This window comes from Heterodontus francisci, chromosome 7 (genome assembly GCF_036365525.1).
Source record: "Heterodontus francisci isolate sHetFra1 chromosome 7, sHetFra1.hap1, whole genome shotgun sequence".
NCBI classification, from domain to species: Eukaryota; Metazoa; Chordata; class Chondrichthyes; order Heterodontiformes; family Heterodontidae; genus Heterodontus; species Heterodontus francisci.
In genome coordinates this window covers 21,570,391-21,591,390 of record NC_090377.1, presented here as the reverse complement: position 1 = coordinate 21,591,390, position 21,000 = coordinate 21,570,391, and the positions used below count along the sequence as shown (strand labels likewise).

At 42.3% G+C, this 21,000-nt stretch overlaps 1 protein-coding gene across 1 annotated transcript in view; it reads left to right on the top strand.

The window, feature by feature from the left end:
- The window catches only part of LOC137371883 (contactin-associated protein-like 5), a gene marked incomplete at its 5' end in the record, with an annotated part of 700,863 nt that overhangs the window by 545,617 nt on the left and 134,246 nt on the right, over positions 1 to 21,000 (top strand). Inside the window, one exon of the mRNA XM_068034867.1 lies at positions 20,270 to 20,403. Coding sequence (XP_067890968.1) covers positions 20,270 to 20,403 — 134 coding nt within the window. The remainder of the gene's footprint in view (positions 1 to 20,269; positions 20,404 to 21,000) is intronic.

The window sequence follows — 21,000 nt, the reverse complement described above, 5'->3', positions numbered from 1 at the left end:
AAAAGAGGGTGTATGATGCATGTTGGGTGAATTCTTCATGTAAGGACATGGCCAAATACAGGAAGTTAAGAGGGGAAGTGAAGAGCAAAATAAGACTGGCAAAGAGACAATATGAGAATAGAATGGCAGTTAACATGAAAGAGAACATAAAAATCTTCTACCAGCATGTAAATAGTAAGAGGGTAGTAAGAGACGAGGCGGGGCCTATTAGCGAAAAAGGATGATATAGGTTTAGAGGCATAGGGCAAAGCTAGAATGCTTAATGAGTATTTTATATCAGTGTTCACGAAGGAAGAGGATGCTGACAAAATATTGGTTGAAGCAGAGATGGTAGAGGTAATGGATGGAGTGAAAATTTATAGGCAGGATATATTGGAAAGGTTGGCTATTCTTAGAATTGATAAAAGCACCTGATCCGGATGGCTTACATCCCAGGTTGCTAAAGGAAGTGGGAGTGAAGATAGTGGAAGGGCTTGCCATAATCTTACAATCTTTCCTGGATACGGGAGAGGTGCTAGAGGATTGGAAAGTGGCAAATCTGTCACCCATATTCAAGAAAGGGTGTAAGTTCATTCATAGCAACTACAAGCCAGTCAGTTTAACATCTGTGGTGGGTAAAGTTTTAGAAACAATAATCAGGGGGAAAAAAAAATCAACAGGCACTTGGAGAGGTTTGAGTTAATTAAGGAGAGTCAACACAGATTTGTAAAAGGCAGCTCATGCTTGACTAATCTAATTGATGTTTTGATGAAGTAACAGAGAATTTAAAGAAAACGTTTGACAAATTATCACATCATTGAGGCACATGGAATAGGAGGGTCAGCGTCAGCTTGAATAAAAAAAAGGCTTAATGATGGACAAGAGTGAGTCTTGGTAAATGGTTGTTTTTCAAACTTGAGAATGGTAGATAGAGGTGTTCCTCAAGGTTCAGTGCTAGGATAACAGCATTTTTCGATATATATATAAATGTCTTGGATATTGAAATACTGAACAAAATTTCAAAATTTGCCAATGATACAGGGAAGATGATATCAATCGACTGCAATAGGACATAGCAGAAAGGGAGGAGAAGTGGCAGATGGAATTTAATACAGAGAAATTTGAGGTGAGGCAGAAGGGATAGGGAGAGCCAATATAGACTAAATGGTACAGTTCTAACAAGCATGCACCCTCAGCAGAACTCGGGGTTTCATGTTCATCGATGTTTGAAGGTGAAAAGACATACTGAGAGAGGAGTTAGAAAAGCGTATGGGATCTTAGGCTTCATAAATAGAGGTATTGAGTACAAAAGAGTGAAGTTATGCTAAACCTTTCTAAAGCTCTGGTTAGGCCACAACTAGAGTATTGCATCCAGATCTGGCCACCACATATTAGGAAGGATGTGAAGGTCCTTGAAAGGTTGCAGAGGAGATTTACCAGAATGGTTCCAGGGATGAGGGATTTTAGTTACAAGGTTACGTTGGGGAAACTGGGGTTGTTCTCCTTGGAGCAAATGAGATTGAGGGGAGATTTGATAGTGGTGTACAAGATTATGGCAGGTTTAGCGAAGGCAGACAAAGAAAATCTTGGTGATACATGGACTGGGGGACACAGACTTAAGGTTTTGGGCAAGAGATGCAGGGGGGATGTGAGAAAGAACTTTTTTACGCAGTGAGTGGTAATGGCCTGGAACTCGGTGTCTACGAGGGTGGTGGAAGCGGAAAAGTTGAATGATTTCAAGATGAAATTGGATGGGCACTTGAGGAAATAAACTTGCAAGGTACAGAGATAGAGTGGGGGAACGAGACTGATTTGGAATGCTCTACAGAGAACCAGCATGAACTCGATGGACAAAATGGTCTCCTTCTGTTCCCTAATAACTCCATGAGATATCCTGTCATCTCAGCTTTCAGCACACCCAGCATGTGGTGAGTAGTACACGAGGGCAGCAGAAAAATATTTTGATGAACTTGCCCTGCACTGTTGACATCAGCTGATTCATCCAGATATAAATGCAGCACAAAATGGGCCAGTCATCCCAGCAGCTATGTGCCAGATATCAAAATCAACCCAGAAGTTGACTTTTCACTAATTTGATCCCATATTAGCTAGGATGTTGTGATGAGTGTCAAACTGATAGTGCTTGCCGCTGACCTCGAAGAAAGCTTCCCACAAAGATCTAGTGACTTCTGTGGTGTGGATTTCACCTTTCCCAATGTAAATTTGATTCTGGCAGCAAGACAAGGGGTTCAATCAGACTATGTAACCAATCACATTGAAGTATTCTTGGACAGTAAATCAGGAAGTTGCTGTGACCAAGGCAGGAGGAGTGCACTATTTTTTCTCGTTTCACTTCTCCACAGGTCACAACATATATTTAAATGTTTACCCAGTTACTGATAGTCTCCATTTTTATCCCAGAATAAAATACACCAAACAGGTTTCTTTAATAAACATCAAAATTATCAGTTTATTATAAAACAAGACAAGGCAAAGCATTAACACACAGATGGAAATCCCTTTTACCTTCGCCCCTCCCCCACATGCACACACAAACACGCACACACCACTTAACTGAAAAAATACATTTTTTCTTTAGAGCTCTGTTACCAAAAAAAAATACTTTGGCCAAATACTTGCTAATTCTTTCAGAAAAAAAGAAGAGATATGGAAATATGTCAGTTGTGCCTTTTTGGTTTGGTGTCCCAGATATGCATAGACGGCTGTCACTGGTATCTTCCTAGAACCGTTCTTTTCTGGCAACATTGCGGATCAGTTTGGCAGGCTTTTGAGGAGAGACGCGGCAACAGAGTTTTTTGGCAGCCCTTTCAAGAGGAATGCAGCATCAATTTCTTTATTTCTAACACTCACTTCTGAGAGCTTCTCAAAGAGATGGAAAAACTGGCAGCCTTTTCAAAGTGATAGAAAAAGGCCTGTTGAAACCATTTGGTTCTCTACATGGGTTCTTACTTACAGGTAAGGTAGTGAATTTTTAAAATTCTTCCAGGAGAATTAGTTCCCTAAGGTTCTCATACATGGCCTCTATCTTTAGTGCCCACATCCAATAATCAAAATTAATTTGCTTTACCCTCTCAAATACTATATAAGTCTGCCCAGGCTGTCTCCGGAGGTTCCAAAATTTCTGCCTATATGCTTCAGGGACTAACTCATAAGCAGCAAGCATAGCATTTTTGCTATCTCATAATCTGCAGAAGCCTCCTCAGAAAGCATAGCATAAACTTCATGAGCTCTGCCCATCAACATGCTTTGCGTAAGCAGTGTCTAGCTTTCCTTCGGCCACTTCATCTGTTTGGGTATCTTTTCAAAAGAAATGAAAAATGTCTCTACATCCCTTTCCTCAAACTTCAGGAGGGCCTGCACAAATTTAAACAGCTCTCCACTTGGTCCTAGGCTAGAGACAGGTCTTTCCCCACTCAAATTTTTATCGGGATCAAGGGCATCCTTTTTTTCCTCTAGTTCCAGCCTTTTAATCTGGTATTCCTTTTCACTCTTTTTCCTCTCTTTCTCTTGCCTTTTCTCTCTCCTGCCGCTCCGCTTGGTTAATTCAAAATGCTCTCTCTTTTGCCCTTTCCTCTCTTTTCTCATTTTCCCTTTCAAGTTCAAGCTGCTTCATCTGCAACTGAATTTTAGCTAATTCAACTGCACTATCAACTGGTTTGCCATCTTCTTCTTCCAATTGCAAATGCTGTGCTATTACTGCAATTATATCTGCTTTCTTAGTTTCTAGTTTTAACTCTAACGCAAACAATCTGCCAAATCCTTTAGTCTAACCTTGGTTAAGTTTCTCTAATCACTCAGGGATACATCCTCCTTCCCCAGAAAGGTCATAGCAACTAACAAAATCATTCCGGTACTGTAAACTTTACTCTAATGCACAGGAAACCTGTTTTTCCTTTTCCTTTTTGTTCAATTATTACTATCCCACTTACTATTGCACGTCATCTGTGTTGGGTTATCCCGCACAGAGCCCCCAATTATGTGTTACGACTGAGGTGGGAGGAGTGCACTATTTTTTCTAGTTCCACTTCTCCTCAGGTCACAACATATATTTAAATGTTTACCCAGTTCTGATACGCTCAATCATAGACTGTACTCTTTATCCCAGAATAAAACATCAGCCAGGCTTCTTTAATAAACAAAATTATCAGTTTATTATAAAACAAGACATAGCCAGTAACAAAGCAAAGCATTAATACACAGAGTGAAATATGAGAGTCCCCTTTTACTTTAGCCCCTCACACACACACACATACACACACCGGTTAACTGAAAAAAATGAGATTTTTCTTTAGAGCTCTGTTCCAAAAAAAAAGACAAATAAAGAATACTTTGGCCAAATACTTGCTAATGCTTTAAGAAAAAGGAGGAGATATGGAAAGATGTCAATTGTCCCTTTTTCGTTTGGCATCCCAAATACGCGTAGACGGCTGTCACTGGGATCTTCCTAGAACAGTTTTTTTCTGGCGACATTGAGGATCAGTTTGGCAGGCTTTCCAGGAGGGGTGCAGCAACAGGGGTTTCTGGCAGGTCTTTCAAGAGGAATTCAGCATCTATTTCTACATTTGCTTCCAAGAGCTTCTCAAAGAGATGGAAAAGCTGGCAGGCTTTTCAAAGAGATGGAAAAAGGCTGAGCTTATGTTTTGTCCTCAGCAGGTTGATTGTTTAAACTCCTTTCAAAACATTTCACACCTTAACTGACTGTCCAAAGCAAAACCAAAACAACATCTCAAGAGTCAGGCCTCCTGACCCATCTAAATCATGACCTGTCACTTCTCCGTAAACATTTTCTCCAAGTCAAAAAGCCCCTGCTGGGTCTTTATCTGAAGACAGGTGACTTCCAGTAAGTTTACAAACCAAGTCTAAAAAAACCTTCCGATGATCCCAGTGAAAAAACATCAATGGAATCCTTTTCAGTTTTCCCAAATAAAAGAATGTCCATAATACATGAGTTCTCAAAAAATCTAACAAAAATAATGGAACCACCATCATAACAAAGTAAAATGCGCTTACTATCCTTCACCTTTTAATGATTTTATAAGGGGAAAAATAAAGATTGTGACATACACATGGGATTAATGTTGAAGCTGAAATATTAAACAAACTTTAATATGTTTTATTATATTAATCTATGTTATTTATTATAATGTAGAAATTTGACATCCCATCAATATAAACTTTGTTTTTCAGGCCAGAGCGGCAATTCAGAAGTAATTATGACTCCTCACACCATTAAAACCAGTTACACCTCATTCAACAAGTCGTAACTTTTTCAGGTGTTTTCACAGTGAGATTAGAGCATAAAAAGCAGAAGTTCACATCAATTCAAGTGATCTCTAAAGATTTCCACCTGCTAGGACTACAGGAGCAGGGAATCACGAACATTAACTCCCGAATATTTGCGTTTAACTGCGCATGTGCAGATGCCAGAAGTTTCTGTTAGTTTCACAGTTGTAATGATGGTGAACACTAACAGTTATGTGGTCAATATAACTGCAAAATCTGGGCCAGAGCTCCCTCATGCTACAATCATGGGTTTAACTTCAACTGGTGTCCCTCCTGATTTACCTTCTCTGTACCATTTACTATCATCATGTTAGTGACCGCTGTAAAAAATTCAACTACACTAATCAGACCTACCCTTTAGTAAACCCATGCTGAATCTTTGATCAGCTCCTACTTGATAGTGCTGCATATGACTGACAATTTATGTTAATCTAAATCCGTCTGTCAATGTGAATTTGTAGAAGGAAGACACCTGAGCCTAGGCTGACTGTTTGATTCTAGCTATATTAACACCAATTCCAAGTTAAAATGTTTCTTTTTCTGGAGAAGAAACATCATTGGTAAGAGCCCAGGGGAACCAGTTCAAATAAAATAACTACTTTCCTCTATTCTGACCTGTTACAATACGAGGGAAAGCGATTAGTTCAGCTCTGAAATCAAAGCCATTTACTGAGGCACTTCAGCAGAGCCTGCTGCTGACAGAAATACACTTCCCTGTGAGTGTCAGCAAAGAGATTGCTCAGTTTCACTTTGTGATCAGTACTTACATTTTAAAATATTCACTTCATATTCATTTTATATGCAAATAATTCAGAACATTCACGGTCTGTGCGCACATTTTTTAATGCAACTGTCCTCTACAAGATAATCAGTTACTTTACAAAACAGCATTTTAACTTTGCACTGATAGTTTTTTCTTCCTAATTCTGAAAGTTCGTAATATGTAAAGCTTGACCTTTTCACTTCGGAAATTCATTGGCTTATGTAACCTACAAGAACAGTACTATCTAATATCAAAACTAATCCAGCCATGGTATATTTAAAAGATGACATCTTTCACTCTTTGTTAAACGTGGAATTATTTCAAATAAATGTTCTGATCTGATGTATTTTTCAAGGCATTTAAATCTAGAAATTGATGTTGATTTTCTGGTCAACACAGCCAGTGGGCGTTTCAAATGACCTGAAGTGCTCTTTCTAAACTGTGCACAAGCTTCATTTTAATAATGATAATGAGATGAATATTGACAAGAGCACAATTCCCCAATTTTCTCACAGAATGTTTGAAAAGCAGATTACCCATGTAAAATACAAAATGGGCTTTATGGGAGACTATCTATAGTTTTCATTTGGAACATTTTTGTAAGTGGAGTTTTTATTTTAGATGTGTGAGAGCTGAATTATTCAGTGTTTCTTTTTTTAGCAGTTTTTTTCCCCCAGCATTAACTCAACTCCCCATTCCTTTCATCGCCTTACAGTTTACTTCAAACCATCCGAAAAAAAATCTTAGCATTAAAAGGGCCGATTCCATCAAACCCAGTGGGGACCTATGCTTGGAGAACACACAGTTATTAAACGTTAATCAGCTGGTAAATCTCGCGCCGTGTGTTCACAATTTGCAATAAATGCTCTGTCAGTATAGAATAAGCCCTAAAATGTAACCCCATTTAGTAGCCAAAAATTTAAATGTGTATGTGACTTTTGCTCTTGGTCTTCCTTGGTGTCAGTGTGAGTTTGGAATGCTGTAGATCTTGCATTGGCTAGAGTAAATGAGACCTGTTGCTAGGTGTCAGCAGGAACCTCTTAGGATAAGATGCCTTCTTCCCTTCTGTGCTGGGTCATAAGCTGCTCTTGCAAACTGCTTGTGTCACTTCCAATTTGCAGTGGTCATCTACTCCTGCCACTTTCTGTCAGATCTTTAGTCATTTGTGGGGAAGGGTGCGAGAGGGACTGGATCTGGAATCATCTTATTCAAAAAGACAGTGCCTAAAGAAAGAAGTGAGTTGGTCTTCTGGCCAACGTGTTCCTGTTGCTTCACTGCCACTCCATCAGTTCCTTCTCACTCTCTCCGAGTATCATTTGGTGATAAAAGGGTATGAGTGAGTTGGAGCAGACGGGAGTGTAAGGGGTAGAATTTGCCTCTGCTGGCCTGTGCAGTATTTGTTCCCTGGTTGTTTGCTGGAATGTAAGCAGGTGATCGCAATGATAGTGCTTTCACTGGCAGTCCTAAACTGGGCTGAGAATTCACTGTCTTGGCATTATGTCAACAAGTGCTAAAGTTACTGCTCATCAATCCCAACAACTTAGTGGTGGGACCAGCAAATGTTCCCAATATCCCAAGATATTTCCAAGATATTAAGAGGAACAGATAGGGTAGATAGAGAGAAACTATTACTGCTGGTGGGCATAGTCTAAAGACTGGAGTCAGACTTTTCCGGAGTGAATTTAGAAAACACTTCTACATGCAAAGGGGGGTAGAAGTTTGAAATTCTCTTCCATAAATGGCAATTGATGTTAGATCAATTGTTAATTTTAAATCTGAGATTGATAGATTTTTGTTAACCAAAGATATTAAGGGATATGGGGCAAAGGTGGGTATATGGAGTTAGGTCACAGATCAGCCATGATCTCATTGAATAATAGAACAGGGGCTAAATGGCCTCTTCCTGTTCCTCTGTTGCTATTATAACAGACAACAGTGGACACATGAAAGGCAGAAGGCAGCATAAAAATCACAAAATTGATACAGGTGAATTAAACCAATTGGCTTGCCTTAACTGTCCCAGCAGAACGCAAAGATCTTAACTTATTACTTTAAATGGGTTAATGTCACCACTAAAATAAAAGACAGAGGAATCTCAGATGAAGGTTTGAAGTGTTTACCCAGTATTACTGTTAACAATAATTTCTAGGCCGTCATTTCTGGATATTCTAATGCTCTCAGCTGGGCAGGCCTACAATCTTCCAGTTCCAACATTAAAATCACTGGTTGAAGACAATTGACAGGAAGGCTAGAGTAGCGCAGCCATTGCATTTTATTGCCGAGAACATGGGGGTGGTGGGAGGTGGAATTCAGGTGCAAGGGATTTGGGTGCAAGCCGCCAAAGTGCCATCTGGCTCCTGGCACTAGGGTGGATTGAAAGGGGAGTGAGAGGGGCTGGAGTGGGGTGGTTGGAGGAAGTGTCTGGGAGAGAGGCCCTCTAGACTGGGAGTGTCCACCTGCCATGCCATCATGCACTCAGGAGGTGGGTCCTCTTTGTATAACTTGCAGGAGGCCCTGCAGCGACAGGTATCTGGACAGCAGAAAGCTCATGATCACTTGCAGAGGGAGCCTCAGGGTGGTGGGGGTGGGGAGGGGAGAAACGGGAGAAGACCGCAGAGGGGACTGTGAGCAGACTGCAGCATGAAGAAGAAGATATGCTGTAGCAAGGGTCTACAGACAATGGATGAGCTAACTCCAACTGTCAGAGCAGCAGTGTCGCCGAAGACTGCGCCTCTCCAGAGAGGTCATCACATGCTTTGATTATGGATGAGCTGAGCCCCAGTGGTGTTGATGGTCACTCTATCCCAGTGGAGGTGTAAGTCACCATTGTCCTTAACTTCTATGCCTCCGGTTTATTCTAGGAACCCACTGGAGACGTGTGTGGCATCTCCCACTCAGCAGCACATTGTTGCATCAAGATGGTGACTAATGGCCTCATTGCACTGATATAGATAGTCAGACTCAGAAGGCCATCGGCTTTGGGGCCATTGCTGGATTCCCCCAGGTGCAAGGTGTGACAGACTGCATGCATGTGGCCATCAAGGTTCCCACAGGCCAGCCAGCAGCCTTCATCAACAGGAGGGGATTCCACTTCATCAACATCCAATTCATCTCAACCACTGCCAATGGATCCTGAAAGTGTGTGTGCTCAGTCCTCTGGAAGCAGCCACAATGCCTACATACTCAAGCACTCGCAGGTGCCCAAGGTTTACACACCCTCCGCGCACCTTCAAGGTTGGATTCTTGCTAATATGAGCTACCCACTAAAGAGATAGCTACTGACTTCAGTGAGGAACCCAAGGATGGAAGCAGAGGAGCAATACAACACCTGCCAGCCGGCAACCCAAGCCACCATTAAACAGGCTATAGGTCTCCTGAAGATAAGATTCAGGTGCCTGGATCAATTCAGTGGCGGCCTTCAGTATACCCCAGCGAGGGTTTCATGGATTGTGGTGGTCTGCTGCACTTTGTATAACTTGCAGGAGGCCCTGACCACTGGGCATATAGTGGAGTGGGATGCTTCCTCAGACGAGGAGCATGATGAGGAAGCTGATGACCAGCTGCTGCACCCCGGATGACACCCGGATCCACATGGAAGGTGCAGTGACATAGACACCAGGGAGACTCTGAAGGTGCTTATTCATTCACGTTTCAGATGACCCTTCCTACCTCATCCTTCCAATCAAACAAAGGTCCACCTTCATTTTGCACTGTTGCCGTTTACCTCAGGCCAGGCTCAAAGCTCAGGCTCCTGCATACAGTGACACCTTGTGCTTCAGCTTGGGAAAAGCGATGACTGCACACACAATGGTCCTTCCCAAACATTCCTTGGGGTGAACCAGGGTACTCCTCTACTTCCAGAGTGCCATCAGTAATGGAAGGATATGTTGACATAATGTATTACTTCTTTATTGCCAACATAATCAGACACAAGCAGCAACTCCTTAACAATGTATTTACTTGTGAAGGCCAAGTACATCTAGTGGGTTTTCTTAATTCTCCTATGAATTTTCCTACGCGGTGGTCCCCGTTCCCTGCCAGCTGAGGTGGAGCCAGGCTGCTGACCTTGCTACTCCATGGCTTGTGATAAACTTGGCAGCTATCATTTGGCTGCCTGAGGCTTGGAGGGTCCTGGCATGCTGAGGGGTTCCTGCAAAGGTGCAGGACCCTCTTCTGTCATTGCAGCAATTTGAGGTGCTGATGTCACTAACGCCGGGGCTGAGGAACTGCTGCCCACACTAGGAGCACCCTCAAAAGAGCCCCCAGATGTGGAAGGCAGCTGTTCCTCCTCCCTTGCAAGGCACACATACCTCCCCATTCACCTGAGTAGTCTAAGGACATGGTGGAGACTCCAGGCACCTCGTTCCCTCTCTTGCCTTGCCACTACTGCATAGAACTCATGGACAAGGTGATGGCATGCGGGTCTGCGCACATCTCCAGCTTGAACTAACTGGCCTGCTGGATGCGGCTCTCCAGGTGAGTCGCCAATTTCTCGATGGAGGAGTCCATGCATGCAGATGAGAGGGATGTGGCGGCACTCATGGCTTGAATGGACTTCTCCCACTGTGGGAGTCAGGGTGCGCATACCCTTCAGATTCTTCACCAGATCTTCACGGCCAGCGTCAGCCACCTTCCTAACGATTCCAGAGGCATATCATCAGCCTAGGGCTCAGCTTCGGCCTGACTTCCCACACTCCTCTGAGTGTCAGTAGCCTCAGCTCCGTCAGCTGCTCAGGCGGTTCTGTGGTGCTCACATCAGGTTATAACCCCGAATCCAAGCGCAAATGGATACCCGCTGACATGACAGTTGGTGAGGGTGAATGAGGTGGTGGTGAGTCCTCTGAGGTCCTCTCCTCCTCTTCAGAGGTGGATGGCTGTCCCCTGGAGACTGCAGATCTCTGTCCTTGTGGTTTACCTGCGTGAGTGAACAGGTAGTTCCATTCTGTGACTGGTCGGTCCCCTGGTTAATTGACAGGCCGGCGCGAGATGACATTTCGTTGGGATACGCTTCGAGTCCTGGCCCCAGTGGTGGGACCTTGGAATTTTTAATTTTTAACATTCTTGTAAGATTTCTTTTTCAAATTAACTGGCCTCAATGAAAATTGGGCAGAGTATAAAATGGGGAGCTGATTTGCAAACAAGTGTTTTGAGTGGCAATCCAAGATGAATTTACGTCCCACTGTCTCCTGGAGGTGGTATTTCGCCATTCATTTACTGGGGCGACTTTTACAATTAAAGCAGGCGAGACAATTTGTAGTAACTTGATGGAGTCAAAACCATTATTTATTGGAACAAAGTGTATAATCAAGCTGAGCTTTAAATGGACTTTTATAGCAGCCACACATATGATTTGGTTTGTTAACGTGTTTTCTGGTGGGTCAACAACACTGCTGAATAAGACATTGTTGGTGAGCCAGATAAGCCGAGATGTTTACAACTGAACAATGCTAATGTGCACAAATCATCAGCTCCAAACAAATATTAAGTTAGAGTCACAGAGTCATATAGTTATACAGCACAGAAACAGGCCCTTCAGCCCATTGTGTCTGTGCCGGCCATCAAGCACCTAACTATTCTAGTCCCATTTTCCAGCACTTGGCCTTGTATGCTATGGCGTTTCAAGTGCTCATCTAAATACTTCTTAAAGGTTCCTGCCTCTACCACCACTTCAGGCAGTGTATTCCACATTCCAACTACCCTCTGGGTGAAAATTTCTTTCCTCAGATCCCTTCTAAACCTCCTGCCCTGTACCTTAAATCTATGCCCCCTGGTTATTGACCCCTCCGCTAAGAGAAAAAGTCTCTTCCTATCTAACCTATCAATGCCCCTCATAATTTTGTATACCTCAATCATGTCCCCCCTCACCCTTCTCTGCTCCAAGGAAAACAACCCGAGCCTTTTCAGTCTCTCTTCATAGCAGAAATGCTCCAGCCCAGGCAACATCCTGGTGAATCTCCTCTGCACCCTCTCCAGTGCAATCACATTTTTCCTATAGTGTGGTGCCCAGAACTGTACACAGTACTCCAGCTGTGGCCTAACTAGCATTTTATACAGCTCCATCATAACCTTCCTGCTCTTATATTCTATGCCTCGGCTAATGAAGGCAAGTATCCCATATGCCTTCCCAACCACCTTATCTACCTGTGCTACTGCCTTCAGTGATCGATGGACAAGTACACCAAGGTTCCTCTGACCTTCTGTACTTCCTAGGGTCTTACCATCCATTGTATATTCCCTTGTCTTGCATCACCTCACACTTCTCAGGATTAAATTCCATTTGCCACTGCTCCGCCCATTTTACCAGCCCATCTATATCATCTTGTAATCTAAGGTTTTCCTCCTCACTATTAACGACACCACCGATTTTCATTTAATCTGCGAACCTACTTATCATACCTCCTATATTCACGTCTAAATCATTAATGTACACTACAAACAGCAAGGGTCCCAGCACCGATCCCTGTGATACACCACTGGTCGCAGGCTTCCACTCGCAAAAACAACCCTCGACCATTACCCTCTGTTTTCTGCCACCAAGCCAATTTTGGATCCAATTTGCTAAATTGCCCTGGATCCCATGGGCTCTTACCTTCTTAACCAATCTCCCATGCGGGACCTTATCAGAGGTCTTACTGAATTCCATGTAGACTACATCAATTGCTTTACCCTCATCTACACATCTAGTCACCTTCTCGAAAAAGTTGTCAATTGATTTATTGCTGAATGAGTACTTTTCCTAACATCCATTAGCGACTGGTTATTTTTTTAAAAAGAAATTGAGCCATTAAAGCTTCTTGAATTGCCCTTGCTCCAGGAAGGAAACTGCCCAACAGCAGTGTTTATAGCACTGTATAGAATGTCCTTCTGCTGTAATAATAGGTATGCAGACAACAGCTTTTCAGGATGGTTGTTAAATTCAAAGGAATTGAGTCAGATTCATGAAGTCCTCAAAGCAGGGTGCCATTTTATGTATCTATGGAATAAAGGAAGTCTGGAGATATCATTGATTTTCAGTGACAGTAGAGCCATGAAAGAGATTCTTCTGCTGATGCATATCCTCTTCACTTGCTATCCAGAGGTGGTTAGATTAAAAGGTTTTGCACAGAAGGTGGTTTGAATGTAGAATTTTCTGCTGCCAATAGTTGTTGAAGCAAGGTTGATTGATTAATTTCAGAGGGAATTAGATCACTGTTTGAAAAAGAGCAATATTAAAGGGTTTGGGACATGAGCAGGAAAATGGAATTAGACTAGGGTGGGGGAGCAACTGGACCTTGCTGCGCCCATTTCTCCCGCACAGGAGGAGGCCAGAAAGCACGAATTTCATGATGCTGACTCCAGTGCCTCAAGTCTGCGTGAAATATGTCTGACTCCAAATTGGATTGGCCACCTAAATCTGGTGTGAGGAAATAAAGAAAGATTAGCATGTATACGGTACCTTTTTCGACCTTAGGATGACCTAAAGGTCTTTACATCCAACGAAATACTTTTGAATTGCAGTCACAATTGTAATGTAAGAAACGTGGCAGCCAATTTGTGCACAGAGTCATTTATGGCATAGAAGGAGGCCTTTTGGCCCATCGAGTCCATGCTGGCTGTCCACGAGCAATCCAGCCAGTCCCACTCCCCCGCTCGGTCCCTGTAGCCCTGCAAGTCTGTTTCCTTCAAGTTGCCATCCAATTTCCTTTTGAAATCATTGATTGTCACCACTTCCACCACCCTTGTGGGCAGCAATTTCCAGGTCATTACCTCATAAAAAAGTTCTTCCTCACATTCCTAAGGGAAGGTCATGTCTTACAAACTTAATTGAATTCTTTGAGGAAGTAACAAGGAGGATTGATGAGAGTAGTGCAATGGATGTGGCCTACATGGATTTTAGTAAGGCATTTGTCAAGGTCCCACATGGCAGACTGGTCAGTAAAATGAAAGCCCATGGGATATAAGGGAGTGTGGCAGGTTGGATCCAGAATTGGCTCAGTGACAGGAAGCAAAGGGTAGTAGTCAACGGATGTTTTTGTAAATGGAAAGCAGTTTCCATTGGCATTTCACAGGGCTCAGTGTTGGGTCCCTTGCTGTTTGTGGTATGTATTAATGATTTGGACTTAAATGTAGAGGCATGATTGGGACATTTGCTGTTGACACAAAAATTGGTTGTGTAGTTGATAGTGAAGAGGATAGCCGTAGACTCCAGAAAGATATCAATGGTTTGGTTGAGTGGGCGGAAATGTGGCAAATGGAATTCAGTCCAGAGAAGTGTGAGGTAATGCACTTAGGGAGGGCAAATAAAGTGAGGGAATACACAATAAAACGGGAGGATATTGAGAGGGGTAGAAGAAGTGAGAGACCTTGGAGTGCATGTCCACAGGTCCCTGAAGGTGGCAGGACAGGTAGATAAAGTGGTGAAGAAGGCATATGGAATGCATTCTTTTATTGGCCGAGGTATAGAATTAAAAAGCAGGGATGTAATGCTGGAACTGTATAAAATGCTGGTTCGGCCACAGTTGGAGTATTGCGTACAGTTCTGGTCACCACATTACAGGAAGGACATAGTTGCTGTGGACAGAGTACAGAGGAGATTTACAAGAATGTTGCCAGGGCTCGAAAGTTGCAGCTATGAGGAAAGATTGGATAGGCTTGGGTTGTTTTCCTTAGAACAGAGGAGGCTGTTCCAGTATTCCAGTTTTGAGCCAGTATGTAAAAAGTCCTACAAGGGAAGGGGCAGTACTGGACCTAATCCTAGAGAATGAAGCTGGTCAAGTGGTAGAAGTGTCAGTGGGGGAGCATTTTAGGGATAGTGACCATAACTCAGTAGTTTGGAAAAGGACAAAGATGGACCAGAAATAAAGGTACTGAATTGGGGGAAGGCCGATTTCAATATGATAAAACAGGATCTGGCCAAAGTGGACTGGGAGCAGCTACTTGTAGGAAAGTCTACATCAGACCAGTGGGAGTCATTCAAAGAGGAAATAGTGAGGGTTCAGAGCCACCATGTACCCATAAAGGTTGGACTAACAGGCCCAGGAAACCCTGGATGTCAAAGGATATAGAGGATTGGATCAGGAAAAAAAAGGAGGCTTACGGCAGATCCTAAGTGCTGAAAACATCGGAGGCACTAGAGGAGTATAGAAAGTGTAGGGTGGCATTTAAAAAAGTAATTAGGAGAGCGAAGAGGGGGCATGAAAAAAACACTGCCAGGCAAGATAAAGGAAAATCCCAAGGCGTTTTATAAGTATATTAAGGGTAAGAGGATAACCAGGGAAAGAGTAGGGCCCATTAGGGACCAAAGTGGCAATCTTTGTGTGGAGCCGGAGGACATCGGTGAGGTTTTAAATGATTATTTTTCATCGGTGTTCACTATGGAAAAAGACGACGTAGGTGTAGAGATCAGGGAGGGGGATTGTGATATACTTGAATATATTAGTATTGAAAGGGAGGAAATCCTCAGGCCCAGATGAGATGTATCCCAGGCTGTTATGTGAGGCAAGGGAGGAGATAGCAGTGGCTTTGACACAAATTTTCAAATCCTCTCTGGCCACAGGAGAGGTATCAGAGGACTGGAAGACAGTGAATGTGGTTCAAGAAGGGTAGTAGGGATAAACCAGGTAATTACAGGCCGGTGAGTCTAACATCAGTGGTTGGGAAACTATTGGAAAACATTCTGAGGGACAGGATTAATCTCCACCTGGAGAGGCAGGGATTAATCAGGGATAGTCAGCATGACTTTGTCAGAGGGAGATCGTGTCTAACTAACTTGATTGAATTTTTCGAGGCGGTGACTAGATGTGTCGATGAGGATTTCAGTAAGACTTTTGATAAGGTCCCGCATGGGAGATTGGTTAAGAAGGTAAGAGCCCATGGGATCCAGGGCAATTTAGCAAATTGGATCCAAAATTGGCTTGGTGGCAGAAAACAGAGGGTAATGGTCGAGGGTTGTTTTTGCGAGTGGAAGCCTGCGACCAGTGGTGTACCATAGGGATTGGTGCTGGGACCCTTGCTGTTTGTAGTGTACATTAATAATTTAGACGTGAATATAGGAGGCGTGATCAGTAGGTTCGCAGATGACACGAAAATTGGTGGTGTTGTAAATAGTGAGGAGGAAATCCTTAGATTACAGGGAGATATAGATGGGCTGGTAAGATGGGCGGAGCAGTGGCAAATGGAATTTCAGCCTGAAAAGTGTGAGGTAATGCATTTTGGGAGGACTAACAAGGCAAGGGAATACACAATGGATGGTAGGACCATAGGAAGTACAGAAAGTCAGAAGGACCTTGGTGTACCTGTCCACAGATCACTGAAGGCAGCAGCACAGGTAGATAAGGTGGTTAGGAAGGCATATGACATACTTGCCTTTATTAGCCGAGGCATAGAATATAAGAGCAGGGAGGTTATGATGGAGCTATATAAAATGCTAGTTAGGCCATAGCTGGAGTACTGTGTATAGTTCTGGTCACCACACTATAGGAAGGAAGTGATTGCACTGGAGAGGATGCAGAGGAGATTCACCAAGATGTTGCCTGGGCTGGAGCATTTCAGCTATGAAGAGAGATTGAAAAGGCTGGGGTTGTTTTCCTTGGAGCAGAGAAGGCTGAGGGGGGACATGTTTGAGGTGTACAAAATTATAAGGGGCATTGATAGGTTAGATAGGAGGAAACTTTTACCCTTAGCGGAGGGTCAATAACCAGGGGGCATAGATTTAGGGTAAGGGGCAGGAGGTTTAGGAGAGATTTGAGGAAACATTTTTTTACCCAGAGGGTGATTGGAATCTGGAATACACTGCCCGAAGAGGTGGTGGAGGCCGGAACCCTCACATTTAAGAAGTATTTAGATGAGCACTTGAAACTCCATAGCATACAGGGCTACGGGCCAAGTGCAGGAATATGGGATTAGAATAGTTGTGTGCTGTATGGCCGGCATAGACACGATGGGCGAAAGGGTCTGTTTCTGTGCTGTATAACTCTATGACTCTATGAGGCTGAGGGGTGACTTAGTTGAAGTGTACAAAATTATGAGGGGCGTAGATAGAGTAGGCAGGAAGGACCTGTTTCCCCTAACAGAGAGGTCAATTTCCAGGGGGCACAGATTTAAGGTGATTGGTAAAAGGATTAGAGGGGACACGAGGAAAAACTTTTTCACCCAGAGGGTAGTGGGTGTCTGAAATTCACTGCCAGGAATAGTGGTGGAGGCAGAAATCCTGAATTCTTTTAAAAGATACCTGAACATGCACCTGAAGTGCTACAACCTGCAAGACTATGGACCAGGTGCTAGAAGGTGAATTAGATTGGGCAGCTAGTTTTTCAGCCAGCACGGACACTACAGGCTGAATGTCCTCTTTCTGTGCTGTAATTTTTCTATGGTTCTATGGCTCTATTCCTCCTGCATCTCATGTCCAAAATTTTCAATCTGTGTGCCCTGGTTGTTGTACCATTAGTTAATGGGAACAGTTTTTCCTTGTCTAACTTATCTACGCCTGTCATAATCTTGTACACCTCTGTCAAATATCCTCTCAATCTCGTTTGCTCCAAGGAGAACAAACCCAGCTTTTCCAACCTAGCCTTGTAACTAAAATCCCTCATCCAGGGGATCATTCTGGTAAATCTCCTCTGCACTCTCTCAAGGGCCCTCACATTCTTCCTAAAGTGTGGTGATCAGAACTGGATGCACTACTCCAGTTGGGGCCTAACCAGAGCTTTATGAAGGTTCAGTATAACTTCCCTGCTTTTGTACTCAATGCCTCTATTTATGAAGCCCAAGATCCCATTTGCTTTACTAACCACTCTCGCAATATGTCCTGTCACCTTCAAAGATCGATGCACCTGCACCCCCAGGGTCCTCTGTTCCTATACACTATTTAGAACAGTGTCATTAAGTCTATATTGCCTCACCCTATCCCTTCTGCCAGAATGCATCACCTCACACTTGTCAGTATTAAATTCCATCTGCCACAGGTGCCATAAAGTGAAATGTGATAATGATCAAATAATCTGTTCGTGATATTGCTTGAAAGAACAATATTGGCTAGGGCACCGGGGAGAATGCCCTTGCTGTTCTTCAAAGTAGTGCCATGGGGTCTTTTACATTCACCTGAGAGGATTTAATGTCTCATCCAGAAGACAGCACTTGCGCAGCACTCCCTCAATAAGTGTCAGCTTACATGTTCTCATCTTTGGGACTTAAACCCACAACCTTCTGACTCAGAGGTGAAAGTGCTATCACTGAGCCACAGCTGTTAACTATACGATTTGCCAGCAATACTTTTTTCCCCATCCCTATCTCTCTCTTTCCCTGCTGCTGTGTAATTGCTGCAATATCACTGCTGTCCTCCATCATAGTACTGATTTCCTAAATGTGGCCTGTCTACCAAATGATAACTCAGAGCAGAATCTGGCCAATTATTTCATTTACACTTTATACTCTGTTGAGGATGAAAAGAATGTCATAATATTCTGTGTAGTTCGGTTCATACTTGTCAGATCCAAAAATGTCAGGATTTGATCCCGAGGCTGGTGATAGGTTGCAAAATTCTTCAATCCTTAGAGAGAAAAAGAATGTTATCAGCTTTATACAAAACACTTTTTAATTCAAGTCTTAAATTTCCAAAGTACCACATAATATTACAGTAACTTGAGTTACTTCAGCTGTTGTCTATTTTTATAGAGCTAGAAAACAGACTTCTTGGTCCATCAGTAAAAGCAACACAATTCAAATGCCAAATAATCTGCTTTTACTTAATTTCATCATGTGACTTTTTTATGTTAAGCTGTTGACAGCAAATGGTGTCACCAGCTGCCTCAGAGGATGTTATGTTGATGCATGCTCTGTAATTGAATATTTTATTATGATGTTAGTTGGATTCCGGGACCTTGCATCTTTGATGTGTCCATGTTGTAGTATCTCTGTCAATCTGCTTGATGGCTGGCCAATATTTCACTTGTAGGTACACTGTCTAATTGTGTGAAGAATTTCAAACCCTCCAGATTTAATAAAAATAGTCTTGAAATTGTTGCTTATTTGATCATTTTAAAATCTCTAATAACAAATTACAATATGCAGGAATGAGACTCAACAGTTTAAATTGTTCCCTTTCCAGACTGAGGAGAGATTGATAGGCATGCATTAACAACTATCACATCATTAAAAGGGTGTGGTAGGTTTAATGGACAATTAGTATGCAAATCCGGCAAGCTCTTAAATATAACAGGAAGGCTAAGGGCGAGATGGCATCTGTGCGAGGCAAATGGCGAAGTGAGGTAAATTGATCAGCAAGTTTTGGAGATTCATAACTCATGGAGTATCTCTTCATCCCCTGAACTTGCTAGCCAATCTGCACATTAATAATAATGGCATGCACACTGTTATCTTTCCAGCGAAATTTGACCCAATGAAAATATTTTTAGGAATGTCCCAGGCAATAATTTGGTAATGTAATCACTTCTCCAACTTCCAATCACATTCATGGTGAAACATATAAGATACTATTAGTTGCACACATGTATATTAATATGATGGGACATGGAAAATGGGTGCAAATATAAACAGAAATCCATTTTGCCCCTTTGTATTTGCATGCTGTTTCCAAAAGGGGAACATAAACTCTCAAGCAGCCTTGATATCGATCTTCCTCAACAAACTTGAAGTGACCAAATTTGGAGTAAGTCAGGTTTTCACTGTTACACCATTCTCCGTCAAGAATTTGAATTTTACTTTTGTTGAAAAAATACTTAAAAGCACCATTCTGCCATGAAGTACTCCCACTGATCATACTTTTGCCTTTCAGAGACATATAAAAAAGTTATAAGTCGGTAATTTATTATGCGTTCATATTTTAAAGGGGTGCAATTACTACAGGCTTTATCTTGTTATCTACAGCACAATAAATATACTGAAATGGTTGAGCATTTTACTTTCCAATACATTAATATTGAATGGTAGATTATTAGTGTGAAATATCATTAATATCAAAACTAAAAGCACATTAAGATGACAAATGAAAACATACTACTCATACAAAAAATAGCAATCGTACAGTATTAAAAATGACAGGTCCTAATATAAAAATATTAGCAAGCAGGCTGAATACGTAATGTCAGTCATTGGATTAGGTGTTTTTTTTGTTTACTTAATTACCTTTATACAAAAACAGATGCAGTATTTGAATGTTGACGGAGGTTTATCCTATTAATCGGATTCTATCTCTTCAATTGAAATCAATCAACTCTTTCCTTCCAGGGAGCTTTCAAATAAGATACAAACTGGATGGTGATAAAGATCCTGTTTTCTTCAGCATTGATACCAGAAACTGGGCAAATGGCCAGCTTCACAGTGTCAAGATTGATCGTGAAGGGAAGGACATCTACATTCAGGTAATACACAGCATAAGTAGTACACTTTTTAAAAGAGTATTTGATTCCATGAGCTGTGGTAATACAATGGTTGTGCACATAATATGGATGTTAATTTTGTCAACCCTAAGAAAAATCCAGACCCTTCGGGTTTGGCTACATGATAATGGTGAACAAGCTTGGGTTAGTGCATTCAAAGTAATTTTAGGCACAGAATATATGCTATGTGATGTAGTGAAGTTGTGAAAGGTGTCATATAAATACAAGTCCTTCTTTTCCTTTCCTTTTTTCTTTAAGACGGTCAAAATTTCTTTCAGTGTGGTTGCCAGGAGCTCTATCCTTTGTGGTCTGAACTTCAAAAATAGAATGAACCAATGCCTGCTGATCCACAGTTGTTGCAATATGTTGTAGGTAGTGATTGAACTGCAGGAAGGCTCCTGGTTTACCTCTTTGTACCCAAACATTCAATCTCCTTGCTTTCAGCAACAGCCAAGATTGTCTTGGCAAGACATTTATCATTATGACAGCTGCCTTTAGCTGCTTGCATCCTGCCACCTTGTTACACAATATCAAAAAAAGACAAAAGCAGACTCCCCTGAGGGCTCAGAGGAAAAACCA